The sequence below is a fragment of the Cryptomeria japonica genome, chromosome 3 (genome assembly GCF_030272615.1).
Source record: "Cryptomeria japonica chromosome 3, Sugi_1.0, whole genome shotgun sequence".
Taxonomy (NCBI): Eukaryota; Viridiplantae; Streptophyta; class Pinopsida; order Cupressales; family Cupressaceae; genus Cryptomeria; species Cryptomeria japonica.
Genome location: NC_081407.1, coordinates 629,219,365 through 629,233,601, shown reverse-complemented (window position 1 = coordinate 629,233,601; position 14,237 = coordinate 629,219,365). Strand labels below are relative to the sequence as shown.

The 14,237-nt window shown below is 33.6% G+C and overlaps 1 protein-coding gene across 1 annotated transcript; it reads left to right on the top strand.

Annotated features, from left to right (window-relative positions):
* The first annotated feature begins 9,302 nt into the window (after positions 1-9,302).
* Positions 9,303-10,473, top strand: LOC131033024 (uncharacterized). The gene is made up of 2 exons (XM_057964129.2): positions 9,303-9,346; positions 9,752-10,473. Exon 2 carries the CDS (start codon positions 9,762-9,764, stop codon positions 10,182-10,184), a length of 423 nt encoding a protein of 140 aa, XP_057820112.1. The 5' UTR covers positions 9,303-9,346; positions 9,752-9,761; the 3' UTR covers positions 10,185-10,473.
* The last annotated feature ends 3,764 nt before the right edge of the window (positions 10,474-14,237 follow it).

Here is a 14,237-nt window from a genome sequence, read left to right as displayed (position 1 = left end):
AATTAAGTTTTTATGTTTGTCAAAAAGGGGGAGTGATATAGTCTAGAGGAATAATAGGAGTGATACAGTATTGGGGGAGTGATATAGTATTCAAAGTATCAAACAAAAGGAGTATAGTATACAGGGGGAGTATACCGAGCAGAGTAAGCAGTGAACCAAGCAGTAAACAAAACAATAATCAAAGAACAAGAACAGATCACCAAGCATGCAAAATCAGAGTTTTGTACAATATATCGATAAGGGGAGTATATCTGGATATATTATTTTATTGACTATTGTACATACTGTCAGTATAGTCAAACTTTGCAAGTATATAGATTATTGAGTTATAATTTTGAAAGTAGTTTTTGTCAAACATCTCAACTAATGTCAAAAGGGGAGATTGTTACTACTTATCAAGTTGCCATTAGTTTTATGTCAAAGTTATTCTATATACTCTAGTCGGTTATCTCTACCGAGATATTCAGTCGGTATGCACAGTCTAGTCGGTTACAGAAGAAAGTAGTCTCAGAACGTAGTATACACCAAGTTGTCTATCGAGTATCATTCCATGTCTATCAAGCAGCAAAGATGACACACCAAGTTGATATACACCAAGTTAAATGTGTTACTAGATTCATTGAACCTGGACATACATATGAAAATGTGTTACAAGATCGAGGAACATCTAACCGTTATCACTTTGGAAATTGCACTTAAAGATTGTGTATGATTTTGAGGTCATCTAACCAATGAAATATCTTGCATGGTCGATAAATCATATTTGTAAGATTGAAGCAATAAATGGATCACCGACATAAGAGATCTATTTATACAACATGAGTGTAAGAAGACTGTTACAGAGACATAGAGGTCACTGAGAAGGTTTTCAGAGAATAGTTGAAGAACAGAGTAAACAAAAGGGTTTACCGAGTTACTATATGGGTTACCGAGGTATGCTATAAGCAAGGTAATCTATTCTGAACACATAGAATCTACTATAACATTCCAGATGTAAAGTTGGAGATATTTGTAATGATTTTATTGTAATATTTTGAAGTTGTAAGAGAAACCTTTAACAGGGTAAAAGACTCTAATCAAGTCTATAAATTGTAAAGACTCTAACTAGGTGCAACATTTAGATTAAGTGTTGTAAAATTCTTTAGCAAGGCAGATCTAACAAATCTTGTTACTCCTAACAAGGTAAGCTATTAGAAATAGCTAAACATGTAGCTCTAACCGAGCACTCTTTATTATTGCAGTAGTGAAGTTGTGGGTGCCATCCCCACCACAATTTTTGTGTAACCAAAATATATGTGTTATGGAGTGAATCATGTATGATTGTTATCTATTTGTTTTAGCTTTATATTATGTTACCGTACTATTCGATTTATGCATAATAGTAAAGTTATTATTAGATAAAAGTTTTGAAGTACTGATTCACCCCTTCCCTCTCAATACATTAGCTTTCCATATTGGGCCTAACAATAGGTTCTTTATCTTAGACAACTAGTTGATTTTTAATATTTATTATTTTTCTTCTATCTTAGCACACTTTGGCTCATATCATTTTCCTATACAACTTATAATATTTCAGAGCAAAGCCTACTTAAAACCTTCTTTCAAGTTTGAATCTATGTGGTTTAGAAATCAAATTTTCATTCCATCAATATAGTTATGGTGGAATATTTGTCATCAGGTTGAATGATTGAGGATGTTCAAGTTACACAATTAATTGAAGTGCCTTAACAAAAGATTAAAGATTGGAATTTATCACACTTCAAAAATGTGTTTACACAAAAGGTTAGAATTGAACAAGAAATTGAAAATTTATACCAAGTTTTTTCACAGAGATTGTTTATAGAAAAGGTTGTGTTTAGATACTTTCATTTAATCGCTCTTAGTATCACAATAAAATAAATATTCACCAAAGCCATAGCTAACATATTGAACAAACTAATTCCATTAGTTATATTAGAGGAATAAGGGGGTTTTATTTTGGGACATGAAACCCTAAATGGGGAAATTGTGGCACATGAGTTATTGATTATATATTGACAAAGAAAATTGTTGTAATGATTTTGAAATTAGTCATGGAAAAGGCTTATGATAGAGTAAATTGGTCTTTCCTACTTTAGTTTTTTTTAGCTTTGGTTTTGTTGAGAAGTACAAATGGATTAATGCATGTATATGTGGGGCTAGACTCTCAATTCTAGTGGATGGCTACCGATGTGGCTTTTTCTCATTAACTCAAGGTATCATACAAGGGGACCCCTTCTCACAATTCCTATTTATTTTGATGGTGGGGGCACTAAGTAGGGAAATCAAAGCAACCTATCTCTCTATTGTTTGAAATGGAATCAAGCTTTCTTCTTATACTAACACTTTTACACATTTCCTCTTTGCAAGTGATACACTACATTTTACACAAGCCAACATGAAGGAATCAATTGTGATTGAGAAATTACTTGTAGATTACTCTACTTTTTTAGGCCACTAGATTAATAAAGAGAAATCTAAAGGTTTTTTTATTGAACATTCCTCCATTGGTACAATATAAGTTAACAAATTTTTTAGGGTTTCTCCTTGGAATCCATCCCTTATAGGGATAAAGCACATTGTTGTGTTGCACTTGAGGCCAATTGAATAAGTTTGACCGAACTTAGTTCGATTGAACTAGGTTTAGCCAAACCTATGTGGAGGCCATGGGGCCCTTAAATGGCACAATAAGTTCAGCTGAACTTAGTTCGATTGAACCTATTTTCAAAGCAATAAGTTCAACAAAACATAGTTCAGCCGAACCTGTCTATGCGTCATGTGATGTGGCAGCCAAATCACCTTTTCCTCTGCATTTCCAAAACTTTCCACTTCTATTGTAGTTTTCTTCAGGTAGATTTTTTTTATAAAAATAAAAAATACCCTTTTGTAGAGCTCGAAGTTAGGAATCTAGAGATATAATTTTTTATGTTTCGATTAATTTTAATATATATATTTTTTTAAACAGTGCAAGTAGGTTTTTTAAGTTCGAAAAGAGGCTAATTTGAAATTTAGAAACAAATTAAATGAAATTAAATGTTTTTACAAAATATATTTTTCACTAGATGAGAGAATCTTCTCCAAAAGGGTATAATTTTTTTTTTATAATGATAAATTTAATAGAAAAAAGGTGACACCAAATAAAAACTAGCAAATTCAGCTATGTTGGGCTTTAAAACTTTATTACGAGATAAATATAGAACAATTTATTTTTTTAGCACTACATATATGTGTCGTCTATTTGGAAAATTAAGATCAGGAAAAAATAATTTATTTTTTATTTTTTTGGTGACGCCGACTAGAACCCTTGATTTTTAGCATTTTTCAACAATAAAAAATCAATCTTAAAAAATATTAAAAATATCAATTTTTTAATTTTTGTTTTTTAATAAATAACATACATAATTTAATTAATATTTCTACATTTCATTAGTTTACATCATTTTGAAATTCAACTTAGAGAAGATAATTTATAGAAGAAATTTATTATTACTATTTATTTGAGAATTCTCACTTGGAAATTTAAATGGCTTACCTTAGCCAGGAAAATAATCATGATAAAGTTTGTACTAAGTGCAATACCAATATATTTAATGACCATCCTTCATATGACCAAAGCTATAATGATAGGTCTTTAAAGAATACTAAAATAATTTCTATGGGTAGATAATATTCAAGGCAAGGAGAAACTTCCTTCATTGGCTTGGGATAAGGTTTGTTCCTCAAAGGATTCAGGGAGAGCTGCGATTAGAAATTTAGATCTACAAAATAGAGCTCTTGGAGCTAAGATGATTTGGCAAATTTATACAAACCCTTCATCTAGATGGTGCAAGTTTTTGTTCAATACAAATATTTGGATAACATAGATAGAGAAATAATTTTTTACTATAAGAAACTTGCCAACGGGCTCTAAAATGTGTAATTTTATGTCCTCTTGTAAAGATATTCTTCTCCTTGACATTGCATGGGTAATTCATAATGGAGAGAAAATAAAACTTTTAGGATGATGCTTCAAATGGGCACATACCTCTTCATTGTTTGGGTACTTGGTTAATAATCATTAATTCTTAAACAAATGTGAGGTTCTAAAGTTTAAAACTATTTATCAATTGATGTCTCCTCCTTTCCCAATCAAGTTAAATGGAGATAATTTGATTTCCTTTTGGCTCCTAATTGTATAAATGTATATCTTAAAAATAAACTTTCTAAAAGGACTATTAAAAGGACTATTAATTTTTTTGACAAAGAGGATGAAATCATTTTGACTAAGTCATCATCACAACAATACTCTGTTAAAGGGGGATATGATAGCCTCATTGTTAGAGATGAATTAGATAATTGGCCTTTCAAATTGTTTTGGAGTTCTTCTTGTCTTCCAAAAGCTAGTAATTTTTCTTGGCTTCCAATGAAGGAAAAAATTCTAATTGGTATGTTGCTAGATAGACTTGGGATAACTTCTTTATTTTCTTATGTCTTATGAGGGAGAGCCTATGAATAACAAATCATCCTTTTCTCAAATATTATTTTGCCCAAAAATATTGGAATTGGCTAAATTTATGTTGGATTGGAAATACCCTTTACACTACACTTAGAAAATTTCAAAGCTGACCTATTTGTTATAAAGCTTCAACTTTTGTAGGTATTTGGAAAATAAGTCTCTCTATTTTAATATGAAATGTCTGGCTCAAGAGAAAAAATAGAATTTTCAAAAAGTCTTCTTCCTCTATCTCGAAGGTTATCTCCAATATGAAGAAATCCATTTTTTAAGTCACAATGAATCTAGTTGTAAGAAACAACACAAAAACAATTCTCTCCTCCTAGGCTGCAAAAATGTTGAAGAGATGTAAAACTTTTAAACCCCCTCCACCTAGGGGTACTATACGATAACAAGATCCTTCTCTAAAAGCAAGTCAACTGGACTCCCCCTCCTCATAATTGGGTTTTTTTTTCAATGTATCCTCTCATGGGAACCCAGGTAATTTAGGAATTAGATTCATTTTTAGAGATGAAAATAGAAAAGTCTTAAATGTAGCATATAATGCCCTTCCAATTGGCACTAATAACTTAGCAAAATTTTCAACACTTGGATTCAAATTAGCCCTTTAGTAAATTTTGTTAAAAAATATATTATACATTGAAGGGGGTTTGATGGTCACAATCCAATCATAATAAATAAAATAATCAACTCCTAGAATTTAAAGTACATTTGTGATCAAATCCTTCTCTCCTCAATAAGTTCAATGAATTTCAAACTTTGCATTGCTTTCTAAAATCAAATGGTTGTGTAAAGAAATTGGCAAATAAAGAAATATATGAAGAGATACCACTTAAATTCTATATTGAAAAGGATTTTTCATGATTTGGGTCTTATGGCCAATTTGGATAATGACTCTAGCTAGTTGGGTTTTGAAGCTTACATTTGGTTGCGTTAAACAATGCATCAATAAGTCTAAGGCTGACTTGGTAGCCAAATGTTTTAATCTTCTCTCATGATCATACACTAAGGTTATACAGTTTAATTGTCCTGGATATTTTTTTTTTCATCTAGTTTGGTATTGAATGCATTGTTGTTGTGCATGTGAAATAGCAACATATTTGTTATTGTCTATTGTTTGTGCTTGTAGGGCTGGAAATGTCTTCTCACAAAAGACAACATCTCTGCTCTGTATAATCTTCTAATTAATAGGATACCATAATCGAAAGCTAAACTGATCTTTGTCATAGCCCATAAAGATACATTTATGAGATTTGGGATCCAATTTTGTTTTTTTTTTCCTTCGAAGTATGTGCATAGGCTTCACATCCAAATATCTCGATGTGCGAGTAAGAAATCCTCTTTCCCAGCCATTCCTCTTCCAGAATACTAAAATCCAACTGAGATGAAGAGCTCTAGTTGATCAAATATACTGTTGTATAGCAGGCTTCCGCCAAAAATTCTTTGCCCAAACCTACATTTGAAAGCATACATTGTGCCTTCTCCAATATCGTTCTATTTAACCTCTCTATAGCTCCATTTTCTTGAGCTCTAAAAGGAACGATTTTAATTCTATGAATACCATTATTAGCACAAAATGTATCAAATTTCAAGGAGAAAAAATCTCCTCCATTATCTATTTTTAAACACTTGATCTTGTGCTCAATTTGAATTTCAACAAGAGCTTTAAATTTTTTAAATTTAGAAAAAAAATCCGATTTGTTTGCAAGCATGTAAATCAAAACTTTTCTTGTATAATCATCTGAAAATGTAACAAAGTAGTTAGCTCCTCCAGCGAAGGCTACCTCAGTAGGTACGAAGACGTTTGAATGAACCAGCTCCAAAGGTGTACCCTTCTTCTCATTACTGATCTCCAACAAGTTGACCCGCTTTTGCTTGCCTTAAAGGAAATGTTCACAAAAATCTAAATCCATAGCTTTGAGACCCGAAAGTTGATTCCTTGTGAGCATAACATTGAATCCTTTCTGTCTCATGTGTCTGAGCCTTTGATACTAAAGGCCCACTTTGCTGTCTTCAACCGTCATTGCAACTCCCACTTCACTGCAACCCTCAAATACATAGAGGCTACCCAATTTGTCACCCTTGGAAATCAACATGGTCCCTTGGGTTACTTTCCAAGTATTCGGAAGCAAATGGACATGTAGTCCTTGTGCAAAAAAGTTGACCAACGGATATCAAATTTCTTTTCAATGTTGGGGCATGTCTAACATATTTTTAACAACCATTGTTTTCCTCCTTCCGGTGGTAACAAAATGTCACATTTTCCAATAATTTCACAAGATTTATTGTTTCCTAGAAAGATATTTCCAAATTGATCTTCTTGGGAGTTTATGAATGCTTATGTGCATGAAGTGGCATGGTAGGATGCACCAAACTCAAGCACCCATGAATCTGAAGTGGTGTCAACAATTGAAAGAACTAGAATACTATCATCTTTGTCATAGGCAATATTGGATTCATTGTCCCACACCTTCTCTTGTGCCTTTTGGTAATTTCTCCAATCCTTTTTAATATGACCCGCTTTACCACAAAACCAGTAGTCACTATTTCTGCCTCTAGACTTCGATCTCCTAGCTGATTTGGATCTTCTATGATAATTATTTCTACCTCTATCATGGCTCCTTCCTCTATTGTCGGTGCTTACAACCATTAAGGCTTCATCGAATGAGAATTCTTGGTTCTTTCTTCTCATATCTTCGTTGAGAAGAGTAGACACTACATCATCAAAAACTAGTTTGTTCTTGTCAGATACCGAAGTGCTAACCACTGTTACAACACCATCCCAACTGCTTGGTAAAGAGCATAACAAGAGAATGACTTTTTTCTCATCATCTTGTGTCATTCCCATTGAATCTACTTGGCTAATCAAAGTGTTAAATTCGTTTAAATTCATTGATGTGATTTGCCATGATGCCACCTTCCTTCATCTTGAGTTTATACAACTTCTTCATGATGAACACCTTATTTGCAGCTGATGCCATTGCATACATGGTTGTAAGTTTGTCCCATACCGCTTTCATTGTTGCTTCAACCATGACATTGAAGAGGACATTACTGGACAACGAAAGAAACATTGTCGCCCTTACCTTTTTGTCAAGGATTTCCCAATCTTCATCTTTCATTGAAGCTGGCTTCTTCAATTTCCCCTCAAGCGCGAGTGAGAGGTCTTTCTTTATCAACAAAGACTCCATCTGTACTTTCTACAAACCAAAATTTTGCCTAGAGAGTTTCTCTACCTTCGCTTCTTCCATGATTCTAGAATTTCAACCACTGAAATTTCAAACAAAAATCCAACCTTGCTCTAATACCAGTTGAAAGGAGAAATGAACAGAAGAATAGAAGATAAATACAAGGAAACAATCAACAAATAAAGATTGACTCAGTATTTATAGTGGTTTGGCCTCAAATGCCTACATCCACGTTTAAGAGCAGGGGAATTTTATTATCTCTGTCAGAAATTACATTGTAATTAGCAGCGAACAATGAGTCATTTATAAACAAGTTAAACCTTCAAATAGAAGGTTAAAAGTCACATGGTGAAGTCTATTGGTTGGGCTTCATATTATTAACAGGAAAAAGGAGGGCTAAAGGGTAACTAGAAATATAATTGAACTCTTCAACTATTGGAAAATCAAATAAGAAAAATATAGTAGAAACTGCTACCACCATATTTTTTATGAATGAAAGGACTTTATTTTAGCTACAACAAGGTTCAGTCCAAGGTACATATGGATAAGGTCCCTAGAAGGATCCACATGATTGAGTTCATGCACACAAATGTTTAGACAGCCACAAATTATCTTTAAAAATCACCCAAGATAGTAGAAAATTTACCCGTATGAAAGAGAGAAAATAAATTTAAATTTTTGTCTGTTGCTACCACATTGGGAATCAATTAGTATAAAACTTTGAGCATAAAAAGAAAAGTGAAGAGAAGAGGAATGATGAACATCGGTTTTTTTGGAAATGCCGATTGAAAGTTGGTATATTCTTATGTATTGTTGTGTTACAAAATTTCTAGGTATGCAAGACAAATAACATAATGATTAACTACAAAGTTACTATTCAGATGTATCAAAATTCAAGATGAAATTTTATTAGCTGTTCCACGAATTTTAACCAAAGCAAGCAATTGATTACAGTTTCAGGGCCAACCTTAAATTGCACACTAAGCAACATATTAAGTCTAGAGAATATCATTCAACTCTTACTGTTTAGCACTTTTAAGTCTATAAATCAAAATTTAGTGTATGATTTAAACCACCCGCAATATTCACGACTGCAAGAAACTGTAAATAAACTAATTGATAAAAGATAAACAATTAACCGAAAATGAATTATACTATTTCTTATTCCACAAATAATTTGCATTTGAAGATCACGAGATAAAAGCAAGCCAACCTTGAAAACATTTAAAACTTTATGATATTGGATTGACACAAAATTTAAGCTAACCTTCTAAACTTAAAAGCTGAGTCATCAATTATGGTATTGGATTGACATAAAATTTAAGCCAACCTTGTAAATATAAAAGCTGAGACATCAAGAATAGAATCCACAGACCAAAGGCGACTCATTGAAAAAAAAGACAGTTGAAACTCAAGACATTTACGCAAAACATTAAGGAAAAATATGAAAATTATTCTGTTGCTTTCGAAATTCTCTGCAAGATTGTTTGCTGCAATTTGTGCGTATATATCTTGTTTGCTGAATATACACTAAAACAACGGAGATAGGATAAGGGCCAAAATAATTCTATTTAAGCTGACTAAATGATGAAGTGAGCATTGTAATATCATCTATCAGAAGAGTTTCAGCAGTGGAACAAAGAAAGAGGTATTTTATTTTCAGAGGTGGCTGATTGAGTTACCTTTTAAAGCAATAGTTAGACAAATTCTTCAGTTTATAAAAAAAAATTCGATAGTCAGTTTGTAAAAACTCCATAATCTGATTGAATGTGTGCAGCTTTTGGATTAGATTATGTGAGTGTTTCTGTATCAACATTTCAGAATGATCCATCATTAACTTTTTTTCTTATGATGGATCATAGAGTGTGATTGGAAACGTTGATGCAAAAGCACTCACACAATCTAATCCAAAAGCTACAACACAATCTAATCCAAAAGCTACAGACAATCATTAATATTGTTTTCATACATGCATTTGTTTCTTATCTCAAAATTTCCATTTTATAATTTTGTTGACACATAATGGATTGAATTTGATTTACAATTGGTGCAGGCAATTCAAGATGTCAATGCTTAGACAATTCAGAGCTCTGCCATTAGCAGTCCTCGTTTTTTGTGCAGTCATGATTTCTGCAGACGTATATGAGATTTTGGAGTACAACAATTTTCCATTTGGTATTCTACCATCAAATATTGACACATATATCTTCAATAAAACAAATGGAAATTTTGAGGTTAATCTGTATCGAGAATGCAAAATCCATCAGGCAGGACACAAGATCAGGTATAGGCAGCATATCACGGGAAATATAACTTTCGGAGTAATCGACAATTTGCAAGGTGTGGGTGTGAAATTTTTGTTTTTGTATGCACCTATAAATACAGTAACGGTGAGAAAGAACCTTTTGACTGCCGTTATGATTGGTGGAACCTGGTCCAGTAGCTATGATGTTAACAAATTTGTTGAGATCAAAGATTGTCTTTAAGTCATATGCGAGATAGTTGAAGTTAGGATTGTGTAAAGTTTTGTTCTTGATAGGGTTGTCTAAGGTTTTGTCTTCTCATATGATTGTGTAATGTTTTGTTCTCTGTTGGGCTGGTGGCCCTTCTTGTTCTTGTTGTGTAAGGTTTTATTCTTGATAGGGTTGTGTGAGGTTTTGTCTTCTCATAAGATTGTGTAATGTTTGGTTCGAGTTGTATTCTGTTCTCTCTTGGGCTGGTGGCCCTTCTTGTTCTGTAAATCTCAGTGTTTAATAAATGTATACCTTTCTTTATTTCAAATACATTGAATATGAGCTTTAAATGTTTTTTATTGATTATAAGTATAATTTATCTTCTCTTTAATTATTAATATGATGTATGATAATTGTCTTAATAAGCATAAGGATAAAGGTAAAATATTTATAATGGACTGAGTAAATACTATATTTTTTTAATAAATTTTAATATTTCAAATATTTTATTACATTCAATTGTATATACATCTACACAAAAATTTAATAAATTGTAATAAATGTCTCGTTTTAAAAGTATTCATAAATATCAATTTCAAAACACCCATCTCAATTGCACCACACATCTATTATTATATTTATCTTTACAGAGGTGTAATGGCAAGATACATAATACTTTAATTTAAGTAATCGATGTTACCTTTAAAACATTTAATAACTTTGGTATTTAAATAGATTGATATATTATCAAGCATTTCATTAGAATGAAATTTTGGTGAATTTTATATGGTTCAAATATTTTATTATTGAAAAATTATTGCTAATGTAACACCCACTAAGAAACCCTACAGAGAATTATACTTCTAACAGACTAACTAAACCATTTAGAGATTTTTCTTTTTTAAAACATACAACATCACAACCATACAGAATAACATGTTAAACACCTCTATTAAAGCACAAACACAAATAATTCATATCATCGTGATTTATAATGTCTAGGTTAACCTCACATCAGTACATACACTGCCACAACTATATATATGTTACAATAATTTACACATAAGTTAACAAGACCTTCTACCAATGCCCTGGCCGACACCCCTTCCTCTTCTTCTTTGTGCTCCCCCTCTCCATCTCCTATTGTTTCCATTCTTACTTCTGTCGAGTCCCCACTAGTGGTTGAAACTCCATCCTCTATTGCCTCCCTATTAGCACTAAAGGGGGATCCTAATATGTTGGAGAAGTTTAATGCCCTCAGTGCAGAGATAAATAGGGTCTCTCGATCCAATAAGAATACTCTACTGCCTCCTGCATCTTCAGATGGCTCTTCTGTGTCTACTAATAAAATGAAATTAAATGCTCAATAGATCATCTTAGAGAAATTTAAAAAGATTAATGTGACCTGAGATAGGGTCTAATAGTTGATCAATAATAGGCCTAATAATGGGAAGAATTTCTCTCCTAGCATTAGATCCCCTTATTTTGTTGAGGAGATCACCACTAGTGACTCCTTTTCTACATCTGATAAGGATAGAGTTGAGGCAAAAAGATACTCCCCTACATGTGATATCTCTCCCAATCTTGGGATGACCAATTGCATGGATAACCCTCTAAAGCATCCCACTTCTACTTCCAGTACTCCTTTTAGATATGGCCAGAGAGCCACTAGGGGTCAAGAAGTGCCCCTATTGAATTTGGGGCCTTTAATGGTAGAGGTGAATGGAGATGATATGGAGGTGGATATGAGGAGTGCAAAGTTTAATGAGGAAGAGAAAGCTATAAGATGGGACATTGTCCCTTTTAAAGGAAAAAATGATAATAGTCTCTTGGAAGAAGCCATGGTAAATATGGTATCAATAAGGTTGCGAGTAAAAAGAAGCATAAAAAACATAAGAAAGCAAAAAACCTGAGGGGGCCCCTCATCTTTGGGCATACCAACCCTTCGTGTTCAAATGAGGTAGAGGGAGACCTAGTAAAGCGAGTACTCTTCAACCTCCCAAAGGTACCTCCTCAGGGCATCTACCCAAGTGTTTTAGTAGTTTTAAATCCCTAGTGGGATCTCCCCCCTAATCTATGTTATGGATATGCACATTGCTTCTTGGAATCTTAGGGGATTGTAGACCCCAAACAAAAAGTATGTAGTGAAAAGGTTTCTTAGGCTCTATAAAAATATTGATATTCTACTTATCCAAGAGCTTAAGGCCATGGAATTTTGGCTTGATATTAACCTGAAGTGTATTTGGAGAGAAGCCGAGTTGTTTTATACTAATCATTCCCAGGGTAAAAGGGTTGCTACCATCCTTATTTCTCCGAAGTGGTCTAAATGTGTTTCTAGATGGGGGTGCTCTCCATGTAATAGGTTGGTTTGGGTGGTGTTGAGTTATAAGGATGCGGAGTTCGGTGTTTGTTTTGTTTGTGCCTCAAATGACTACAAAGAGAGGATTGAGTTGTGAAATTGGATGGCAAACTTGGAGGGCATTCCTTGGATCATTGGGGGTGATTTCAACATGGTGAAATCTTAAAGGGATAAATCTGGTAGTAGTCAGTTGGAATGTAAATGAGAGGAATGGTTTTTGGGTACAAAATGGTGGGAAAACTAAGGCTTGTTGACCCCCTTGCAAAGTCCCCTAGAGAGGAGCACAGTCTATGATTCACTTGGTGTAATTTCCAAAGAGGTCCTAGGAGGATCTATTGTAGACTAGACAGGTTCTATGATAATACAATTTTTTTCAAAGTGGGCAGAAACCAAGAGGGTGCACTAGTGAAATTTACTCCTTACACCCTCTCAGACCATCATCCTATTCAAACTCAAATCTTGTATAACAACCCCCCCATTAGGAGAACTTGTCTCAGTGACAAGTTTTCCCTCAATTCCAACTTGTTGGAGGGTGAGATCATTCAAGCTTCCTTTATTATCAGTCAATTCAACAAGCATGTGAACAAATGCAATAGTCCTCTTATTGAATGGTCTCATAATGTTTAGAGCTAGAAAAACCTATTTTAAATAGTGGGGAAGAAGTTGGCTAAAGATGGTAGGGAGGAGACTCTTTCTCATTATACACTCTATAGGGCTAAGGAGGAAGTTCAAATTAATCCGCATGATGAAGAAGCACATCAGGCCATCGATGTAGATGAGGATTGTTTGAGGAAGATTCAAAATAAGAGGATTCAGGGTGCAAGGACCAAGGCAAGGATTAATTGGTTGGATCAAGGGGATAGATGCTCTAAAATTCTAAACATTTCTTTCAATTGCTTGATGCCAAGGAGGCTAGAATTGGTATTGACACTATCTGTGAAGAAGTACCTATGGTGACTGATTAAGACAGAATTGTGAAAGCTTTTGCCCTATTTTATCAAAAGTTATTTTCTATTGAGGATAATATGGGGGAGAAAGCTAGGGCTCAGAACTATATTTAAGGAAACATTCCTAAAAAAATATTGTGAATAAGATGCTAGGAGGTTGAATAAAGAGATCTCCTTGGAGGAGATTTATGATGCTATACAAGCCCTTGGTAATGGCAAAGCCCCGTGGCCAGATGGACTGATTGTAGAATTTTACAAAGAATGTAAGGAATGGATTGGGAAAGATTTGATGAGGGTCTACTAGGAATCCATTTCCAAAGGATCCCTAGGTAAGGAAATTAATAGAGGTCTCATTTAGTTAATTCCAAAAGAAGGTGATAGAACTCAGATAAAAAATTAGAGGCCAATTACACTCTTGAATGTGTCTTACAAGATTCTGGCCAAAATACTGGCCAAGGGGTTGGAATCCATTCTCCCTAAGATTATTTGCCCCACTCAAAGAGGATTTGTAAAGGGTAGATACTTTTAGGCCCAATATGGAAAGCTAATGTACTGAGAGGGGAGGGGTGAATCAGTACTTCAAAACCTTTCTTCAATAATATCTTTACTATTATGCATAAACAGAATAGTGCAGTAACATAAAATAAAGTTAAAACAAATAGATAACAATCATACATGATTCACTCCATAACACATATATTTTGGTCACACAGAAACTCTTGGTTAGAGAGAAAAGTTGCGATGGGGATGGCACCCACAGCTTCACTACTGCAATAATAA